The sequence below is a fragment of the Ictalurus furcatus genome, chromosome 3 (assembly GCF_023375685.1).
Source record: "Ictalurus furcatus strain D&B chromosome 3, Billie_1.0, whole genome shotgun sequence".
Classification (NCBI taxonomy): Eukaryota; Metazoa; Chordata; class Actinopteri; order Siluriformes; family Ictaluridae; genus Ictalurus; species Ictalurus furcatus.
In genome coordinates this window covers 9,437,313-9,460,559 of record NC_071257.1, presented here as the reverse complement: position 1 = coordinate 9,460,559, position 23,247 = coordinate 9,437,313, and the positions used below count along the sequence as shown (strand labels likewise).

At 37.6% G+C, this 23,247-nt stretch overlaps 1 protein-coding gene across 4 annotated transcripts in view; it reads left to right on the top strand.

Moving 5' to 3' along the window:
* Positions 1 to 23,247, top strand: part of arid4b (AT-rich interaction domain 4B) — a 165,957-nt gene that overhangs the window by 88,471 nt on the left and 54,239 nt on the right. For all 4 annotated transcript variants that reach the window (XM_053620694.1, XM_053620693.1, XM_053620692.1 and 1 more), the window contains 2 exons: positions 4,285 to 4,357; positions 17,166 to 17,260. In XM_053620694.1, coding sequence (XP_053476669.1) covers positions 4,285 to 4,357; positions 17,166 to 17,260 — 168 coding nt within the window. The remainder of the gene's footprint in view (positions 1 to 4,284; positions 4,358 to 17,165; positions 17,261 to 23,247) is intronic.

The following is a 23,247-nucleotide window of genomic DNA, read 5'->3' as shown; positions in this document are numbered from 1 at the left end:
TAAGATTTGTACATCTATATTATAATCACAGTTTACATATATGCAGTATCTCACAAAAGTGAGTACACCCCTCACATTTTTGTGAATATTTGATTATATCTTTTCATGTGACAACACTGAAGAAATGACACTTTGCTACAATGTAAAGTAGTGAGTGTACAGCTTGTGTAACAGTGTAAATTTGCTGTCTCCTCAAAATAGCTCAACACACAGTCATTAATGTCTAAACCTCTGGCAACAAAAGTGAGTACACCCCTAAGTGAAAATGTCCAAATTGGGCCGAATTAGCCATTTTCTCTCCCCGGTGTCATGTGACTGGTTAGTGTTACAAGGTCCCAGGTGTGAATGGGGAGCAGGTGTGTTAAATTTGGTGTCATCGCTCTCACACTCCCTCATACTGGTCACTGGAAGTTCAACATGGCACCTCATGGCAAAGAACTCTCTGAGGATCTGAAAAAAAGAATTGTTGCTCTACATGAAGATTGCCTAGGCTATAAGAAGATTGGCAAGACCCTGACAATGAGCTGCAGCACTGTGGCCAAGACCATACAGTGGTTTAACAGGACAGGTTCCACTCAGAACAGGCCTCGCCATGGTCAGCCAAAGAAGTTGAGTGCATGTGCTCAGTGTCATATCCAGAGGTTTAGGAAATAGACGTATGAGTGCTGCCAGCATTGCTGCAGAGGTTGGGGGGGGGTCAGCCTGTCAGTGCTCAGACCATACGCCGAACACTGCATCAAATTGGTCTGCATGGCTGTTACCCCAGAAGGAAGCCTCTTCTAAAGATGTTGCACAAGAAAGCCCGCAAACAGTTTGCCGAAGACAAGCAGACTAAGGACATGGATTACTGGAACCATGTCCTGTGGTCTGATGAAACCAAGAATAACTTATTTGGTTCAGATGGTATCAAGCGTGTGTGGCGGCAACCATGTGAGGAGTACAAAGACAAGTGTGTTTTGCCTACAGTCAAGCATGGTGGTGGGAGTGTCATGGTCTGGGGCTGCATGAGTGCTGCCAGCACTGGGGAGCTACAGTTCATCGAGGGAACCATGAATGCCAACATGTACTGTGACATACTGAAGCAGAGCATGATCCCCTCCCTTCGGAGACTGGGCCGCAGGGCAGTATTCCAGCATGATAACAACCCCAAACACCCCCTCAAGACGACTACTGCCTTGCTAAAGAAGCTGAGGGTGAAGGTGATGGACTGGCCAAGCATGTCTCCAGACCTAAATCCTATTGAGCATCTGTGGGGCGTCCTCAAACGGAAGGTGGAGGAGCACAAGGTCCCTAACATCCACCAGCTCCATGATGTCAACATGGAGGAGTGGAAGAGGACTCCAGTGGCACTCCTGTGAAGCTCTGGTGAACTCCATGCCCAAGAGGGTTAAGGCAATGGTGGAAAATAATGGTGGCCACGCGAAATATTGACACTTTGGTCAAAATTTGGACATTTTCACTTAGGGGTGCACTCACTTTTGTTGCCAGCGGTTTAGACATTAATGGCTGTTTGTTGAGTTATTTTGAGGGCACAGCAAATTTACACTGTTATACAAGCTGTACACTCACTACATTGTAGCAAAGTGTCATTTCTTCAGTGTTGTCACATGAAAAGATATAATCAAATATTTACAAAAATGTGAGGGGTGTACTCACTTTTGTGAGATACTGTAAGTTTTTTTTATTATTTCCTTAAAAACAGAAGTCTGAACCTCCTGGCAGAAGCAACCAGGTTTTGGCTATCAGGTGCTTTTGCTTTTATGCAATCCCCTTTTTTTATCAAACATGTTGATGGTGTGCATAATCAAAAAGTTTGATCATCTGACCACAAAACACAATGCCAGTTGCAGTTCTAATTATGTTTGATGAAGTTCAGTTTCAATATTTGTGTGAGATACTCTCAGGTGGGGATTTTTATTATGAAGGCAGCATTTAACAGTTGATTTTGAAACTTGGCAACCACAAGAATCTACTAAACCCTTTCATTTTAAAACGGGACATTTGTGCTCTTTTCTTTTCAGCATCCTTATTATTGTGTGTGGGAACAGTGTTCATGAGTCCAATTTTTTTATTTTTTTTATTTCCACCTCATTGTGTTGTGGCCCTGATTGTGCTTAATGGTATTTTTAACTTCTCATGTATTTCTATATCCATTACCTTTATTTGTGCAGGTCAATAAATTCCTTTTGTGTTGAAATGACCTTGTTTGTTCCCTTTGGTAATTTAAGACAAATTTTACATGTGTACAACCTCATGTTTTACCCCACGGAAATGGTATATGGTAACAGTTCCATGGAGACTGAGAGCAAATAAAAAATATATACATTTTTCAGCTGTGAGATTTTACATATATTTACTTAAACAATTCCCTAGGTGTATCAATACTTTTGGCATATGTATATATTTTTAGATTTTTTAGATCTATTAGATTTTTATTAGAACAAGATAATAGCTGCTACTATTGTGGAGTGGCAAATTTGAATTATTATATGTAATGTTTATTTTATAAATTTTTTATGTCATCATTACCTTCAGTACGGGTGAACAGCAAAATTCTACACACCGCTATCAAAATGGCAGGTTTTTGTGATGTAAAATTAAACCAAGATGAATCATGACAGAACTTTTTCTAACACACTGTGAAATTACAGTGTATAAAAGTTAAGTGAAAACAATCATATATTTTAGGGAAAAAATGGAAAAATAAAAAACTTACAATAACCTGGTTGCATAAGTGTACACACACTTTTATAATTGGGGAGGTGGCTGTGTTCCGAATGAACCAATCCTATTCAATCTCTTGTTCAAATGTAATTATCATACAGCTGTCAGCAATTAAAATATTTTGATTAAACCCAAATAAAGACCAGCTGTTTCTGTAGGATTTGCTTGACATCTCCTTGTTTTTATCTGACTGCTGAAGCCACGGCCCACAAAGAATTTACAAAGCATATACAGTATCTCGCTTGTTTAAAGATATCGATCCCTCCATTAACAAAAGGACAAGACAAAAAATTACAAGGGAGGCTGCCAATAGACCTATGGCAACATTAAAGGAGCTGCAGGAATATCTGACAAGAACTGATTACTCTCTGCATGTGACAGCAATCTCTTGTATTCTTCACATGTCTGAGCTATGGGGTAGGGTAGCTAGACAGGAGCCCTCTCACACAAAAAAAAACATCCAGGCTCAACATTATCACCCCAACCAATGTGGCAAAATGTTTTATGGTCTGATGAGACCCATTCCAAAAAGTATAATAATTGCATATTCCCAAAGGTTGTTTGGTGCAACAAAAGCACATCAACAAAAGAACATACCCATAATGCAGCATGATGGTGGCAGCATCTTGGTTTAGGGCTGCTTTTCTTTAGATGGTGTTCTTTTGGTGATAAACCGTCTTATTTTTACATTAAAGATATCTCATAATTTTGCCGAAAATATTCTACTTTATGGCAAAATGTATTATGGTCTGATGTGACCATAGTTTGGGGTGATGGGAAGGGTGATTTTGACCATGAGATCCCATACATGCTTTGTAAGCTTTTTTGCAGACCATGGCTTCAGCAGTCAGAACTAAAGGAAGATGTCAAGAACATACTACAGAAAGAGATTATTTTTATTTGGTGTAAATCAGCATGACTTTATTGATAACACATGTATGACTGTTCATATGTTTGAATTCTGAGCTGAATCACATGCCTTGTTGTAAAAGTGTGTGCACACTTGTGTAACTAGGTTATTGAAAGTTTTTTTTCTTTTCCTTTTTTTTTTCCTATAAAATGTTTCTGTTTGTTTTTCACTTGAATTATGTTGGTTGCTATATCACAGTAAAAGATGGGGAAAAAATCTGACATGATTTATCTTGGTTTTATTTATCTATTTACATCACAAGAACCTCCCATTTTAATAAGGGTTTGTAGAATCCACTGTATCTGTGCCCTAGAAAGTGTGCCTCTCTGGTGTGCATCCCCAGTTCATAGAACCGTTAGATTTCCTGTAGAGTAATGAAGACATGCTTATAAAATTTACAATAGCCTTAGCTATGACATAGCATTAATGTTGTGTCTTTTATTCAAAATCAAATCTGACTGAAGAAAATTGTGAAATACCACACAATACCAGGCAGGTAATGGCTCTCTGTGTATCCTGGTAGTTTTGCCCTTCTGAAAACTCTTATCTCAGGTGGGACATACATTGATTCAAAAAGTCTGTTCTACTTTTTCTCCCAAGTCACTCACTTTTTAAATTAACTTTAAAATCAATTATTTTCCACTGTCCAGGAGGAGGTGGAGCCCTTTCCAGAGGAGAGGGAGAATTTCCTCCAACAGCTTTACAAATTCATGGAGGATAGAGGTAAACACTATCGATGACTACTGTCTTAATAAAAGGTGTATTACAGTCTACTCCAAAAGTAGTGGAACGGCAAGGCCAATTCCTTTGTTTTTTGCTGTACAATGTTGACGTTTGGGTTTAAGAACTTAATATGAATATGAGATGATGGATCAGAATTTCAGCTTTCATTTCTTGATATTTACATCTGAATGTGTTAAACAACTGAGAACAAGGCACCTTTGGTGTCAGACCACCAAATTTTTAGGGGAGGAAAGTATAGGAACAGATAGTCTTAAAGGAAATGAAAATAAGTAACATTTAATGGTTGGTTGTATATCCCTTGTTTGCATCAACTACATCAAGCTGGCAACCCAGTGACATCACCAAACTGTAGCATTGTTCTTTTTTTGATGCTTTTCCAGGCTTGTACCAGACCTTCTTTCAGGTGTTGTTTGTTTTCAGGTGAAATGCATGCTCAGTTGGCTTAAGGTCTGATGATTGATTTGACCAGTCTAAAACCTTCCGAATTTTTCCCCTGATGAAGTCCTTTGTTGTGTTGGTGGTGTGTTGTGGGTCATTGTCATACTGCATAATGTTCCTCCCAATTAGATTGGATGCATTTACATCATTAATAAAGAATAGTTTGCCTGTTCCAGAAGCAGCCTTGCTGACTCAAGCCATGACACTTCCTCCACTGTGCTTGACCAGTGAGCTTGTATGTTTTGGATCATGAGATCCTTTCTTTCTCCACACATTAATCAAGAGGTTAATCTTGGTTCGAGAACTGTTGTGGGTCATATCTGTATTCTTTGTGAATTCTGGCCTTCTGATTCTTACTGCTGCTGAGTGATTAGCATCTTAGGGTATGGCCTCTTTATTTCTGCTCTCGAAGTCTTCTTCAAATAGTGGATTGTGATACCTTTAACCTTTATCCCTTTCTTTTTTTTGTTCCACGTCTGGCTCTTAGTACACCAGTAGTTTCTTTGTTTTTCAGGACATTCCAAATTGTTGTATTGGCTGTTCCCAATGCTTGTGCTGACAGATTTTCCTAATTTTCTTAACTTTGAATTGGCTTGCTTTCTTCAGGACTTTGACTCAGTCAGGAGTTTGACTAGGTCACTCCAAACAGTTAATTTTAAGTCACTCAGAGGTGGACTTACTCCTATGCTTTGGATCATTGTCTTGCTGCATGATCCAGTTGTGCTTGAGTTTCAAATTATGGACTGAAGACCGGACATTCAATTCATGTTTCCCTCAATTATTACAAGTTGCCAAGGCCCTGAAACAGCAAAGCATCCCCACACCATCACACTTCCACCATGATTCTTGACCGTAGGTAGGATGTTCTTTTTGTGGAAGTTGGTGTTTGGTTTACGCCAGATGTAACGGGACCCCTGTCTTCCAAACAGTTTCACTTTCGACTCATCAGTCCACAGAATTCAGACAAGCTTTAATGTTCTTCTAGGTTAGCAGTGGTTTTCGCCTTGTCACTCTTTCATGGATGCCATTTTTGCCTCGTGTCTTTTTGATATTGAAGTCATGGACAGTGACCTTTATTTATGCAAGAGAGGCCTGTAGTTCCTTTGATGTTGTCCATAGCTCATTTGTGACTTCCTGGATGAGTCGTTGCTGTGCTCTTGGAGGAATTTTGGAAGGTCGGCTACTTCTGGGATGGTTCACTACTGTGCATAGTTGTTTCTGTTTGGAAATAATGGCTCTCACTGTGGATTTCTAGAGTCCCAGAGCCTTTGAAATAGCTTTGTAACCCTTCCCAGACTGATGTATTTCAATCATCATCTTCCTCATCATTTCTGGAATTTCTTTCAACTTTGACATAGTATGTTACTAGGTAAGACCTTTTAATCAACTTTTTGCTGTTGAAAAAGTTCTATTTAACTGTTTATTTGATTGAACAGGGCTGGCAGTAATCAGGCCTGGTTGCTTATTTCAGCTGAACCCCATTAATGCAGTTTCATAGATTTGGGGAATTAGTAACTACAGGAGCAAATACAGTTCACACAGACCCAATTGGTATTGGATAACTTTTTTGCTTCAATAAATAATATTATAATTTAAAAACTGTATTTTGTTTACCAGGTTGCCTTTGTTTTATCTTAGATGTTTTAATTTCTGAAACAATTTAGTATTACATACACAGAAACAGAAGAAATCAGGATGGGGAAAATACTTTTTCACAGCACTATTAGTTGTTTATCACCTCTAGATACAAAGATCAAAAAAATGAAAGCTGAAATTCTGCTGTCATCTTCTATTCATCAAACCCAAACGTTTTCAGTGTACAGCAAAAACAAAGGAATTTGCCTTGCCATTCCAATACTTTTAGAAGGGACTGTATGTCTTGGCATGTTGTTTTGCTCGTTTTCCATTTGTAAAGAAATCTGAGTTTTTAGATGTTTTGCATTATGAATTTTATATGGACTATATGGAGAAAAGAATTTTACTGTGCTGTAATGTATACGTAATCAATAAAGACTCATTATCATTATATGGACTACTATGATACTGTAACAGGGAGGTCACCTCATGCGGGTTTTGAACAAAGGCCAAAGGTTTAAAAGTCTGGGCCTAAACTAGAGAATAATATATTTTATTATTATTATTATTATTATTATTATTATTATTATTATAGTTCTATGGTAGCCCATAGAACCGCTTGCAGGAAAGTTATGAAATTTGGCACACAGATAGAGGACAGTCTGAACTGTTAATACAGCAAACTTGCAGTCTCTGACTGAAACCCTCTAGCTCCACCAACTGTCATCAACATTAGGCCCTGAGTTTACCTGCCGTCCCATACTAGTCAGGACATAGCAAAAACTGATTTTTTTTTGGCTTAGAACTCGAACACTATAGCTGAAAATCACGAAAATTGTCTCTTTAGATCAAATGTTAGATACTGAGTCGAACGATATCACATTTTCCTGTCGGCCATTTTGAAAATTATAATGTTATTTTTTAAATGCTAATAGCTGTTGATTCCTTTTGCCTACTGTCATGATACTGGTCTTGATAGAGTCCATAGTTCGTGCTGAGAACAATGATGCCAACAATGTAATGATTGAGCAAACTTCCTGTCCGCCATGTTTAAATGTTTTGAAAACAAGCATATTTTTACTTATTATATCTGACCAGTTTGTCATAAAATCATGATCATTCTAAAACAACACTTGCTTATCTCCTCACTTAGCCTCGGTCAGTCTTGGCCCCGGAATTGCTGTTTGCGGCTATATTTGTTATTGTTTTTTTCTTTCTTTATTTTATTATTATTATTTAAATAATATGTTTCATTTGTTATTGTTGTTATTATTATTGTTATTATATACAGCAGGTACATAAATATTTGGACATTGACAAAGTTATTGTTATTTTAGCTGTCTACAACAACATATTGGAGTTCAAATTAAATGTCTAGCAAAAACATTAGGTGTGGCCAGATCAACTATTCGGTACATTCTTAAAAAGAAAGAATGCACTGGTTTTTCAGGAAATCTCAGGAACACCAAAATGCCTGGAACACCATTCTTTCCCTGGTGGGGAAAAAAACATTCACAGGAATTGGCTAGATTACCTCCAGGAGGTTGGTGTATCTGTTTCAAAGTAACTAATCAAGAGAAGACCAGAGTAAGTACATAGACTTTACCACAAGATGTAAACCACTAATAAGCCTCAAGTTTTTTCCAAACATCTTATTTTTTAAAAACAAACAAAAAACACAGTTTTGGAACATCATCCTATGGTCGGACAAAACAAAATGATGATAAGAGAATAGTATGGAGAAACTGGTCCTGTTCATGATCCAAAGTGTACCATCGCATCTCACAGCATGGACATGTGTGGCTGCCAGTCGAACTGATTCCTTTGTATTTACTGATGCTGTGACTGCTGACAAAAGGATGAATTATGACTTATATAGGGCTATGCTATCTGCTCAGATTCAGCCAGATGCTTAAAAGCCAGATGCATTGGATGGCGGTTCACAATGCAGATGGACTATGACCCATGTTTCTCAGTCACCCATTCACACACACACACACACACCAACCACAGGAGAGCTGCCATGCAAAGTGCTTGCCTGCCATCGAGAGCAACTTGGGGAGTGTCTTGAGCAAGGACACTTCAGCATGTGGGCCAGGAATCGAACTGCCAACCCTGTGATTAGTGGACAACCTGCTTTGCCACCTGATCAGGAACTGAAGGCAGCTGCAGTAAAGGCCATCACAAGGGAAGAAACCCAGTAAAAGTCTGAAAGTGCAATTTTAATAACCATCATTTAATTTCAACTCCAATATACAATGGAATACAGTGGAAATAAGTATATTTGGCGATCTCCAAATATTTATTGACATGACTGTGTAAAACCTGGGTGTACTGTATTGCAGGTTTTTGTGATGTAAAGACTTAAACCAGATGCATAATGCCATATTTTACCTTTAATATGACAATTAACAAAATTCAAGTAAAAAAAATAATAATTTTAGGTAAGAAAAAACTTAAGTGTTCAGGTGGGACATGACTGCTCAGAATTAACCAATGACATTCAGACTCATGTTCAAACATAATTATCATAAATAACAATTGTGTGGTCCTCACCAACTTTAATAAAAAACAAATAACCTCAGGTGACATCAACAACAACAAAACAGATTTTAATATGTAGTCATTTTTTCCCAAAAAGTAAATTAAGTACGCCCTTACGTACTTAATGTAAAAGTAAATTACATTAAGTACGCCCTTCCATCTTTCACAAATTCAGTCCAAGGACAAACCATTTATTGCTTATTGGTCAGAGATAAAAAAAAAAAAAAAGCCCTCTGTAAGCACATTAAATGTTCATGTTCATGACTGCACAATCAGAAAAAGACAAATATGGCTTTCCTAGAAAGAACTACCCCTTCTCTCCAAAAAGAATATGGCAGCACAACTTATGTTTGCAAAATTGCATCTGAACAAACCACAAAAGTTCTGAAACAATATCCTTTGGACTGATGAGATCAAGGTGGTAATGTTTAGTCATCATGCACAGCAGCATATCTGGCAAAAAACAAATACAAACACAAACACCTCATACTAACTGTCAAGCATGGTTTGGGCTTGTTTTGCAGCCACAGGACCTCAGAAACTTTCATTAAGACAACGACGTCATTAAGACAACGATGAAAATGTGAGGCCATCTGTTCAGAAGCTTAAACTGGGTTGAAATTGGGTCTTGCAACAGGACAATAATCCTAAGCACACCAGCAAATCAACTGAGGTTATTTGCCTGTTTATGCAATTTGGTGAGGACTACACCAACTTCCTGGCCCAGATTTTAAATTTTTTTTTTTTTTTAAACAGAATTTAGTGAATATACAGTCCCCTCTCAAAGTATTGGAACAGCAAAGCCAATTCTGTTGTTGTTGCTATACATTCAAGACATTTGGGTTTGAAATCAAAATTGAATTCAGTTAAATTTTATTTGTATAGTGCTTTTAACAATGGACATTGTCACTTCAAGCAGAAATATATAAATGCAAGAGATATACATTTTAAATTTATAAGTTTATCCCTAATGAGCAAGCCAAAGTCAACAGTGGCAAGGAAAAACTCAATGAGAATATGAGGAAGAAATCAAGAGAGGAACCAGACTCCAAAGGGATCCCATCCTCATCTGGGTGACAATGAATATTGTCACAATTATGTATTATTTATGCACAAATACACACACACACACACACACACACACACACACACACACATATATATGTATACATATATAAGAAATAAGATAAGAAATATGTACAGGAATGTGCAAAAAGAGATATAAAAAATAAGCAGGGATTGTGCAAAAAATGGCAGTACAAAATATGCAGTATATTATTACATGTAGTAATAATGCAAAGTGCAGCGTGTCAGTGGAGTGCAGGGTGACAGTAAAGTCCTTATGGAGCCCTAAGAGATCTGTATGGTGGACATGTCTGTGTTGAGCAGTCTGATGGCCTGAGGGAAAAAGCTCTCCCAAGCCTCTCAGTTTTAGCCATCAGACTACTGAAGCACTTGCCTGATTGCAGTAGGCTGAACAGACGGTTACCGGGGTGGTTGGAGTACCTGATGATTTTGGCAGCTCTTGTACTGCATCGCCTGGTAGAGGAGGTGTGCAGAGATGGGCGAGCAGACCCGAAGATGCACCAGGCTAAGCGAACCACTCTCTGCATGGCTTTGTGTTCCTGGATTGAGCAGTTTCTGTACCACACTGAGATGCACTAAGTTAGTAAACTTCCTATGGCCCCAGTATAGAAATAAGGTTTGACCAAACAAATGTTTTCAACACTGAGATTGTGTCAGAGTCCCGAACACTAATTGGAAGGCTGTTCAGTAACTGTGGGGCTTTTTAAGAGAAAGTTTTGCCCCCCGCTGTAGCCTTCACAATTCGATGTACCAACAAATAGCCTGCACCTTTTGATGTGAGGAGGCGTAGCTGATCATAAAACATCAAAAGTTTAAAAACTCAGGTATTGCATCGTGAGACCATTCAGTGACCATTATAGGTAATTCACTGACCATTATAGGTCATGAGTAGTATTTTATAATATTGAAATTTGGTTGGGAGCCAATTCAGTGTGGATAAGATAGGGGTGATGTGGTCATATCTTCAGGTTCTAATAGGGTCTCTTGCTGCTGCATTCTGGACTAACTGGAGCTTGTTTATGCTCCTACTCCAACATCTAGACAGTAAGGCATTAAAATGTTCCAACCTAGAGGTAACAAAAGCATGAACTAGTTTTTCTGCATTGTGTAGTGACATATGTCTTAACTTAGTAATATTTCTGAGATGAAAGAAGGCTATCCTAGTAATATTATCTACATGAGCTTCAAATGAAAGACTGGAGTCAATAATTACAACAAGGTCTTTTACTGCTACACATGATGAAACAGAAAGGCCATACAGAGATGCTATGTATTCAGAAAGCTTACTTCTAGCTGCATGTGGTCCTAGTACAAGTACTTCTGTCTTGTCAGAATTAAGTAGAAGGAAGTTAATAAGCATCCAGTGTCTAATGTCCTTTACACATTGCTCAACTTTATTAAGCTGGTGTCTGTCATCTGGCTTTTCTGTGTGTACAACTGTGTGTAATCAGCATAACAGTGGAAGGTAAAACCATGTTTACAAATAATTTCACCCAGTGGTTGCATATATAAAGTAAAAAAACAATGGGCCTAAAACAGAACCTTGTGAAACACTAAACTTTACCTTAGTATTCTCAGATAAGTCATATTTTACATCTACAAACTGATAATGATCAGACAAATAAGACCTGAGTCAGGAGAGGGCTGTTGCCTTAATTCCAGCACCCCTTTATTAACTATCAAGGAGAATAGTATGATCAATGGTATTAAAAGTTGCACTAAGGTCAAGCAACACAAGCAAGGAGACACAACCCTGATCAGAGGCCGGTAGTAGGTCATTTACCACTTTAACCAGCGCTGTCTCTGTGCTATGATAAGGCCTTAATCTTACATTTCATGAATGTTATTCCTATGTAGGTATGAGCATGACTGCTTTGCTACAACCTTTTCTAGGATCTTGGAAATAAAGTGAAGTTTTGATATTGGCCTGTAGTACAATCGACAGGGGTGAAGGTCAGTTTTTTTTATTCAGGGGTTTGATAACTACTAGTTTAAAATATTTAGGTATATATCCAGTGCTAAGGTAAGAATTTATCATTTTGGAAGAGGCTCAACTGCTTCTGGAATGATCTGTTTGAAGAAACAGGGATCTTGTACACAAGTTGCTTTTGTGAAATTAGTGAAACATTCTAATCAGTCATCTGATATGGTTATATTATTATCTACAGGGTTAGTGTTAAAATTGTCTGTTTTAAAATGTGGTCTGAATTTTTTTCCTGATATTTTCAATTTTGCCATAATTCATGAAATCATTGCTGCTACCTATTGATGGTGTGCATGTTTCTGTGGTGGTCTTATTGCTACAGTATTAAATAAGAAGCTAGGATTATTTTTGTTATCTTCTATGGAAGCATGGAAGGAGAGCCTCCTGAACTATAGAAAATCTCTTAGTGCTGCTAGGTCAAGGTATATCTCTATCCTAATAGAAAATAACAAAAAATAATCCTAGCTTCTTATTTAATACTGTACTGTTTGAAATACTACCAATTTAGTTTGACAGCATTTACATTCTGATTTTCAAGTGGTGCTAGTTTTTCCTATTTTTCTTTAAAGTGGAGCTACATTATCTAGCATGTAACGGAACATTGACTCTAAGCATTGAGTAGCGTGATCAAGTTCTGTGGAATCAGACGGTGATCCAATCATTGTTGATAAAACTGTGCAGTAGCTGATGTGAATGATGTGTACGTTTGACATGGTAGCATGGTGAGGTGCATATATTATGACGCAATATAAATACATATATATTAAGACTCAATTTAAATGAAATAATGATCTGAGATAGCTTAAGACTTGGAAATATGACTATATTTTCTATATTTAATCTGAATGTTAGTAGTATATCAAGAGTGGGACCACCATTATGAGTGGGTCCTATTATGTCCCCTACTGAATCTAGAATGGATGAATGGACACAACCTCTGTTCTGGGTTATCAAAATTAATATTAAAGTCTAAATCATTTAATGCTTTGTCTAATGAAACAACTAGGTTAAAGATGAAATCTGCAAATTCACAAAGGATTTCAGAATATGGCCCTGGGGGTCTGTAAATAATAATTAGCAGAATCGACTGGGTGGATGTATTTATTGTGGCTACATATGTTATGTAAGTATGAAGTATGAACTTCAAACGTGTTGAATTTATGACTAGGGTTTTGTGTGACACCTAGATTATCGTTATAAATAACTGTGACACCTCCTTCTCTGCCAGATAGATGAATATGAGATGATAGATCAGAACTTCAGCTATCATTTCCTCATATTTACATCTAGATGTGTTAAACAACATAGAACATGACACCTTGTTTGAACGCACCCATTTTTAATGATCAAAAATATTGGAACAAGTGACTGATAGGTGTTTCTTTCTGCCCAGGTGTGCCCTGTTAAATTGATTGTTTAAAGAATTAATTGCTCTGAATGTCCACACTTGGTTTGAGCCCAAGTTTTACATGTGAAGACTGCATTTGTTGTTAAAAAGGATAAACCAACATGAAGACCAGAGAGCTGTCTATGGGAGAAAAGCAAGACATTTTGAAGCAGGGTAAAGAAGAAAAATTTGTCAGAGCCATTGCACAAGCATTGGGCATAGCAAATACAACAATTTGGAAAGTCATGAAAAAGAAAGAAACCACTGGCATAGAACCACACATGGAACAGGTTGACCAAGGAAAACAACAGTAATTGATGACAAACATTGTGAGAGCTGTGAAGAAAACCCAAAAACAACAGTTAGTGACATCAACAACCTTCACAGGGCAGGAGTGAAGGTATTACAATACACCATTTGAAGAAGACTTCAAGTGCAGAAATATAGAGACCATACCACACAATGGAAACCACTCATGAGGAGTAAGAATCAGAAAGACAGATCAGAATTTGCAAAGAAATACAGAGATGAGCAACAAAAGTAGAGAAAAGTGTATAGAATGAATGGCTCTGCTCGTGATTAAAAATATAGAAGCTCATCAGTCAAGCATGGTGAAGGTAGTGTCATGGCTTGGGCTTACATGGCTGCTTCTGGAATGGGCACACTAGTCTATATTGATGATGTAACTCATGATAGTAGCAGCAGAATTAATTCAGAATTCGACAGAAACAATATTCCAATTCACAGAGAAATGCATCCAGTCTAATCGTGAGGAACTTCATCATGCAGCAAGACAATGACCAAAAAAGCACTGAACCCTAATTAACTGACTTCAGGGCTCTCTGTTCCTATACTTTTGCTCACCTAAAAATACCCAATTGGTCTGCCACCAAATGTGCCACGTTCCAAGTTGTTTAACACTTCTAGATGTAAATATGAAAGCTGAAATTCTGATTTATCATCTCATGTTTATCATCTGATCTCAAACCCAAATGTCTTCAATGTACAGCAAAAACAATAGAATTGGTCTTGCTGTTCCAATACTTTTGGAGGGAACTGTATATACACCAATCAGCCATAACATTACACTTCACTAACAGGTGAAATGAAGTGAATAACATTGATTATCTTGTATAGAATATATAGTCTACAGCAAGTGAACAGTCAGTTCTCGAAGTTGATAAATAAAAGGAAAAATAGGCAAGCATAAGAATCTGAGTGACTTTGACAAGGGCCAAAATGTGATGGCTAATCAATTGGGCCTATGCTAACCCCTGTCCACCACCAAAAGTGTACAATGGGCAGGTGATCATCAGAGCTGGACCATGCACCAATTGAAGAAGATCTGGTCTGATGAATCACTCTTCTTTTACATCATGTGTACGGCCGGGTGCGTGTGCATCACTTACCTGGGGGAAGATGGCACCAGGATGCACTATGAGAAGAAGGCAAGTCAGCAGAGGCAGTGTGATGCCATGGGCAATGTTCTGCTGGGAATCCTTAGGTCCTGGCATCTCTCTTGTGCCGCCAAAACAGCTCTGACCTGTCAATGTCTTTCTGAATGTGTGCTGTGGTATCTGGCACCAAGGTGTTAGCAGCAAATCCTTCAAGTCCTGTAAGTTGTGAAGGGGGGCAACATGGATTGGACTTGTTTGTCCAGCACATCCCACAGATGCTTGGTCGGATTAAGATCTGTGGAATTTGGAAGCCAAGTCAACACATTGATCTCTTTGTCATGTTCCTCAAACCATTCCAGAACAAGAAGAAAACATGATTCATCAGACCAGACCACTTTCTTCCACTGCTCCATGCTCCAGTTCTGAATCTCACGTGTCCATTGTAGGCACTAGCAGCGGTGGACAAGGGTCAGCATGGAGACTCTGACCAGTCTGCGGCTACGCAGCCCCATACGTAGCAAGCTACAATGCTCTGTTTATTCTGACACCTTTTTATCATAGCCAGCATGAACTTTTTCAGTAATTTGTGCTACAGTAGCTCTTTTGTGGTATTGTACCAGATGGGCTAGCCTTCGCTCTCCACACGCATCAGTGAGCCTTGGGCACCCATGACCCTGTTGCCAGTTTACCAGTTGTCCATCCTTGGACCACTTTTGGTAGACACTTACCACTGTATACCATGAAAACCCCACAAGACTTGCCATTTTGGATATGCTCTGACCCTGTCATCTATCCGTCCAACCATCCATTTTCTATACCGCTTATCCTTTTCAGGGTCACGGGGAACCTGGAGCCTATCCCAGGGAGCATCGGGCACAAGGCAGGGTACACCCTGGACAGGGTGCCAAGCCATTGCAGGGCACACAATCACATACACACTCACACACCCATTCATACACTACGGACACTTTAGACATGCCAATCAGCCTGCCATGCATGTCTTTGGACTGGGGGAGGAAACCGGAGTACCGGGAGGAAACCCCCGCAGCACGGGGAGAACATGCAAACTCCGCACACACAGAGCCACAGTGGGAATATAACCCCCGACCCTGGAGGTGTGAGGCGAACGTGCTATCCACTAAGCCACTGTGCGCCCCCATCATCTAACCATCATAATTTCGCCCTTGTCAAAGATGCTCAGATCCTTACGCTTGCTCATATTTTCTGCTTCTAACACATCAACTTCAAGAACTGACTGTTCACTGGCTGCCTAATATATCCCACCCCTTGACAGGTGCAACAAGATCGCTAATCGTTACTGATGATGTACAAAGATTAACCTCTACCAAAGTGATGGAAAGGCCAAATTGTGGAGAATGAATGAATCTGGTCATGATCAAAAAAATAGATGCTCATCAGTCAAGCATGGTGGAGGTAGCATCATGGCTTGGTCTTGCATGGCTGCTTCTGGAATGGACTCAAATTTTTCTTAATGATGTGTAACTCATGATGGTAGCCACAAAGTCTATGGAAACATTCTGTCTGCAAATTTATGGAGAAATGCATCCAAATTAATTGGGGGGAACATCATCATGTCAACACAACAAAGGATTTCATCGGGGGAAAATTAGAAGGTTTTAGACTGCCTAAGTCAATCACCAGACCATAACCCAGTTGAGCATGCATTTCATCTCCTGAAGCAGACACTGAAGTGAGAAACCTCCCAAAACAAACAAGAACTCTGGAAAAGCATCCCAAATGCAGAATGCAGCAGTTTGGCAATGTCATTGGGTTGCCCACTTGATGTAGTTATTGCAAACTACAAAAAGTTAACACATTAGATGTAAATATCAGAAAATTAAATCTGAAATTTTTATCTATATTCTCATATTTATCTTTTGATCTCAAACCAATATATCTTTACTGTACAGCCAAAAAAAATTATAATAATTGGCTGTTTCAGTCTGTTCTGAGAATTGACCACTATGGCAAGATTCCCATAAGACTGAGCACCGAGTGAGTTGTGATCTCTCCTTAAATAGATCCAGACACAGGTGGAGCTAATTGCCACTGATTATAATGAAGATAATCCTTCTGGTGACAGAAGCTGGTTTATCAATTTTTCTGACTGCTCTGTGCCTCCCTCTTGTGATAGCTCAAGGCAGAGCCAGCTGTTGCCTTAAATGATACACTAAAAAAGATAATAAAGCTTCTTTTTTTTTTAACGAAGTAAAAGAAAGCTTTTCAGTGTAAAATTTGGAGGACTTGGTCTGTTTTATATTGTCTTAGAAGGTCTGCATTTCTGGATGGTTTAATTGTATACTCAATCATGTTTTACACAGTTTACTAATAGTCTCTATCCCATTCTTTGTCAAGGCACACCCATCAACAAAAGACCAGTGCTTGGCTACAGAAACCTGAACCTCTTTAAACTCTACAGGCTGGTGCACAAACTTGGAGGATTTGACAGTGTGAGTACTTGGTTACTGGTTTTCAGTCTGAAGCATCATTCCAACTAGAGACAGGCCTTAGCTCAGATATTACAAAAGAATAAATGTTACAGGCCTCCCCTATTTACTTTAGACCAAAGATAAAAGTCCTAATCTATTTAAACTGAGGAAATGTACCATTTTAAGGAAAAAATAAGGTAATTTTGAATTTGATGACCGCAATACATCTCAAAAAAAGTTGGGACGGGGCAACAAAAGGCTGGAAAAGAAAGGCTGGAAAAGAAACAGTAACACATACAATAATAATACGAAAGAAAATTAATATTTTACACATGTTTTTCTAATTGTATGCCCATGCGTTTTACCAAAATCACCTCAACAGCCTACTACTCTTGTTTTTTCTCATAATTTTGGGCACTAATGAAAGGTGACACTAAGAACTATCATATACCATATCCACCAATCTACAAAATGTATATTCATAATTTAAACTAAAGATTATTTGTCTGAATATACAGTTTTTATTATATTGTATTATATGTACAGTTTTTATAATAAATGTTGGTATGTTGTTTTCCTCATCCATTTCACCATAATTCACCTTCCAAAAGTCAGTCATAGTCACAAAACTACACTTTTCACCCTTTGTGCGCTTTTATGAGCAGAAAGCCAAAAAACTTGCCACTGGTTATGCAGCTTTTCACACTGACTTTTAAATTTAAGTGTTGAAACTCACCCCTAAAGCAGGATATCATTTTTTTCAGAATTTCATTGGCTGCATGCTGTGCCAGTCAACCACACTGTTGGTTGCAATAGGATTGAGCTTTTCATGAAGGAAAATGGGAAGGCACTTCCCTTCAGCACAGACTCTCATTGTCTGTTGAAGGCTATGGAAAGGACATGGAAGCTCCTATTGGTTCAAATTAGGTGGCAATCGAATGGTCAGAGTCCAGCGGCCATTTTGAAGTCAAGAGATAAGGAATATTCACAAGCAAACCGAAGTTATAGCGGAGAATATGTGAAAGATTAGGCACATCTGCCAGTAATTTGAAATGACACAATTCATGGGTATTTCTTGATGTAATAATGTGTTTTGGACTAAATATTTTTTACATGATTGGCAAAGGTCCAAATGATCCAACGTAACAAGACCTCAGTTTTGTAAGTGGTTGGTTGTATGTTGGTGGTCTAACAGAGAAGTTGATTGTAGCTTCTGTTGTGCTTGTATCTTGAAATGATTTATATAATCGAATCACAAGACTCTTGCCTTTCCAAAGATGTATGGCATGATTACCTATGTACACAGAGAAGCTGTGTACATAACATAGATTTATACTTAACAACCAGACTTTTAACAGGTTAAATAAGAATCTAGGATTATTTTTTTCAATTAGATATAAGACTGATCTAGCAGCACTAAGAGATTTTCTATAGATCAGGAAGCTCTCCTTCCATGCTGTTTGAAATACTACCAATTTGATTTGATGCCATTTATGTTCTAATTTTCGAGTGGTCTGTTTTAAGGTGCATGTGTGATCGTTATACCAGGGTGCTAGCTTTTCTCACTATTTGTTTTTTTAAGGTAGTGGAGCTACCTTATCTAGTGTGTAGTGGAATGTTGACTCTAAGCATTCAGTCGCCTGATCAATTTCTTTGGGATCAGATGGTGATCCAATCATAGTTGATATGGGAGGTTATTAATAAAACTGCAGTTGCTGATGTGAATGTACGTTTGACGCGGTAGTGTGGCAGGATGCATATATTAATATCAATACACAATTTCAACGAGATCTGAGATAGATTCAGACTGCGGAAATGTGACTATATTTTCTATATTTAATCCGTATGTTAGTATAAAGTCAAAAATGTGACCACCATTATGACAATAATTAATTCTTTGTCTAAAGAAACAACCTAGTTTGAGATGAAATCTACAAATTCACCAAGGAATTCAGAAAATGGCCCTGAGGGTCTGTAAATAATAATTAGCAGAATCGACTCTGTAGATTTATTTTTTGTGGCTACATATATTATACTAGTGTAAAGAACTTCAAAATAGTTGAATTCATGACTACGTTTTTGTCTCACGCCTAGATTATCATTATAAATGAGTGCAACACCTGTTTTTCTAAGGGTATGTCCATGCATTTTACCAAAATCACCTTTTGGAGACTCCAAAGGACCCTTGGTAACCATGGACACATACCTAGGATAAAAGAGGATGAAATGTTTGTTTGTCTAAATATATCAAAAAAGCCAACAAGTTTCATGGTTTCATTTTTTTTCACATAACTGTATGTATGTGTGTGTGTATATATACATACATTCATGTGAAAAAATAAGTACACCACATGGATACACTCTATCAAATGACATAAAATTGACATTTTGTAATAATTTTCACAATTTAAATGAACAAAAAATAGATTAGTTACATGGAAAAAGTAAGTATGCCCCTACATTTATCACACCTTCATATCCATAAAAATTAGACTCAGGTGTTCAAGATTGGGTGCCAGTGATTAGAAACTGCTTAGGGAGTGAAGTTGGAACCTGTCTTATTTATGCCCCTCTCATATCTAGTGTCTGGTGTTCCCTTTGCTATTGAGGTGTATGGTGTCATCAGAAAAGGGTTGTGGGTGCCTATACATCTGGCAAGGGATTTAAAAAGATCTCCAAATTATTTGAAATACATCATTCCACTATAAAGAAAAAAAATTACAAGTGGAGCAGCTTTCAAATTACTGTCAATTTGTCCAGGACTGGCCAGCCCAGCAAATTCAGCCCAAGTGCAGGCCGTCTAGTGCAAAAAGAAAGGGGTGGTGAAATTATTCAAAGGAAATGTAAAAATATTTTCAAAATTTTTCACAATGTTTTTGACCATTATCCTTGCCATATTTGTGAAAGAATATCATGTTATCATACTTGTAAATCAAATATCATGTTTAAGATTTAATGAAAATATATGTGGTTTACCTTAACTTGGATACATAGGAAGAATAAACATGTTGAAATACATATGTAATTATTTTGAAAATGCAACCAAAGGACATAAATGAGACAGACAAAGAATTTCTTGATTTATTTCTACTGCAAATAAACCCTTCACTTTCCTAGCTTTGATGGCCCTGTATAATCCTCTTATGAATCTTTGTAGTCCAATGCCTTTTTTGAAATGGTCAGCACTTTTATATAATAACTGTATGGAGTAGACCATTTTTCATATATGCCCTGAGCTTCCATTGGAACACACTCAACTGCATTTTGGAACCGTTTTTTGCTGTTGCTGTTGTTGTTGTTGTTTTTTAGATGAAAAAACACTCCAACCAGCGGATTTCATCATAAAAAGACGCTACGTGTGAACACAGTCTAAATTTGTTTAGCTACCAAGCCACATTAGATACTAATGTTAGTTCAGTTGAGGTATCTTTATATAATGTCAAATAACTAGCTTCGCTGTTTAACATAACTTAATTCAGAACATTTAGCAATTTCTTTAGCTGTAAAATAGGCTACATTAGTTACAGTATATATTTTCTCTATCTTCTGTTGTTATTGTTATCAGCCACAAGAATTACTCTAACAAAAAAAGTTTATATACAATTTATTCTTTGCTGACGCTAACCTTATCGATTGCCTGCAACTTGTTTATTTGAGTCAATGGTCGTAACTACCATCCTGAGTTGACAGTACAGACAAATATCCAATCAGCTGTTTAATTAGCTTGGCAATGAGCATCTGTCACATACTAATCACACAAACAATCATCTAGACACTGCTGATTGGCAGAAACAAATGTGGACTAATTTTAGAATAATTTGTTAACCTTCTTCTATTTGTACGGAATATACTGGTAGGTTCTTCACACTGTGGAGAATAGCTGTTATTTCATTACATGTGTTTATTTTTCTTTTTTCTCTGTCAAGGTAAGCTAAGTTAGCTATTTCATCTTGCACTCTTGCTGTCTCTGAGAGGATGGGGAATGTTTGCTGCTTCATTTTGGGAGGTAGCATTGGGAAGCTCGGGACTTCTTTCAAGTTCTTTCTTGCACCAGACAATGTTTATTTTTTGTTATGACTATTAATGACCCTGTGCTTTATAAGCTCTTGAATATGTCACATGATAGTCACTGGTACTAATACTTATAAGGATACTGGGGTAAATGTTACTTTCATGAGCTGAAATGTGAGCGGAATGGAGCACCACGTCAAAAGGGGAAAAATGTGAAAAAAAAAACAGGGCATTTAAAGCAGGGCTGCTGCTTAAACCCATTGTTATTTGATCTGGTTTTAGAACCCCTTGCCATTTATATTCACAAACATTTTGATATGAAAGGTATAGCATGTGGGCATACAGAGATTAAGCTGTCGTTATACACGGACAATTTACTTCTATACATGTGTGATCCCCTTCTGCTTTTCCACATATAATGGATCTACTTTTTGGGTCTTTTTCAGGCTTTTCAGTTAACTTTAGGTGGATGACTATATGCTCAATTTCTTAATTTGTTACTGTTCACAATAATGGAAGATCACTTTACCATATTTTCAGTCTTAACTTTACTGAAGCCCTAAAGAAGTTGAAAATTGTAATATTTATTGTGATATAAGATGTGATACTCTTCTGTGGAAAAAGTAAGTACACCCTTGGCCTCATAAGCTAGTATTTCCCCCTTTAGCAGAAATATCTTTGTTTTGCATAATTGTCCACCAGGCAATTATGTTGAAAGTTCAAATTGTTGAACTTTTTGACCACTCTTCCATGCAATATTCTTTCAGTTGCAAGATGTTTAAGGGTTTTCTTGCATGTACTGCCTGTTTCAAATCTTCCCACAACATTTCAATTGGATTCAAATTCAAGCTTTGACTAGGCCATTCCATAACCCTCCATTTCTTCTTTTTGAGCCATTCCTTGGTGGATTTTCTAGTGTGCTTAAGATCATTATCCTGTTGAAAGGTCCACTTTCAGTTCAGCTTCAACTTTTGGACAGATGGCCTCACATTATCTTCAAGCTCTCTTTATGATGCAGAGTTCATAGTTGAATCAATGAATGCAAGGAGCTGTCCAGTCCCTGAGGCAGTGAAGCAACCCCAAACCATAACATTTCCACCACCATGCTTCACAGTTGGTATGACGTGCTTCTTCTGAAATGCTGTCTTTGGTCTGCACCAAACATGTCTGCTGTTACTGTGGCCAAACAACTCTATCTTTGATTCATCTGTCCAGAGCACATTATTATAAAAGGCCTGGTTTTTGCCTATATGCTCATTGGCAAAATGTGGTCTTGCAAAGGATTTTTCCTGGCACGCCTCCCATGGATGTCAAATTTGTGATTGTAGAAGCATGCATTTTGACACCAACAGTTGTAAGACTTATTAGCATATCCTGTGATGGTTCTTGGAGACTTCTTGGGCTGAATTTGAAATCTGTGCCATTTGCAGATTATTTTCCTTACAGTGGAATGATGTATTTCAAATAATTTACATCTTATACTAAATAAATATAAAAAACAATAATCTTTTTAAATCAAATTTTAAAAATTTAAAACAAATTTTAAGTTGTGTGTATGTTGTGCCTTGTCTTTATATAACACTCTAATGTCCCCTTGAGATCAGTAAAGACTTCACTTAAAGTTCTGCCTATATGAACACAGAGAGTCCGTCCCTCAAACAAACTTCCATGACCAGTGGCGTTATTCTTATTTAGCTAAGATGTACACTGTGATAGTTGTCAGTTTTAGCAGATTAAATTATTGAATTATCAGATTTTATTTTTTGAACATGACCACTGTAGCTATGACTTGCTATAAAACAACAGTGGCTAATATGCATTAGAGGCTAAAAGTGCCTTTTTTCCTTCAGCATGTCATTTCCTTTAATCTTTATTAATTAAAAAATACATACATTATTGAATTAAAGAAGATATAGAAAACAACTTAAATTATATGTATTTTATATACTTAGAAATTTCCTTTAAGTGAATAGTTTAACTGGACACTGGAGGGCAGT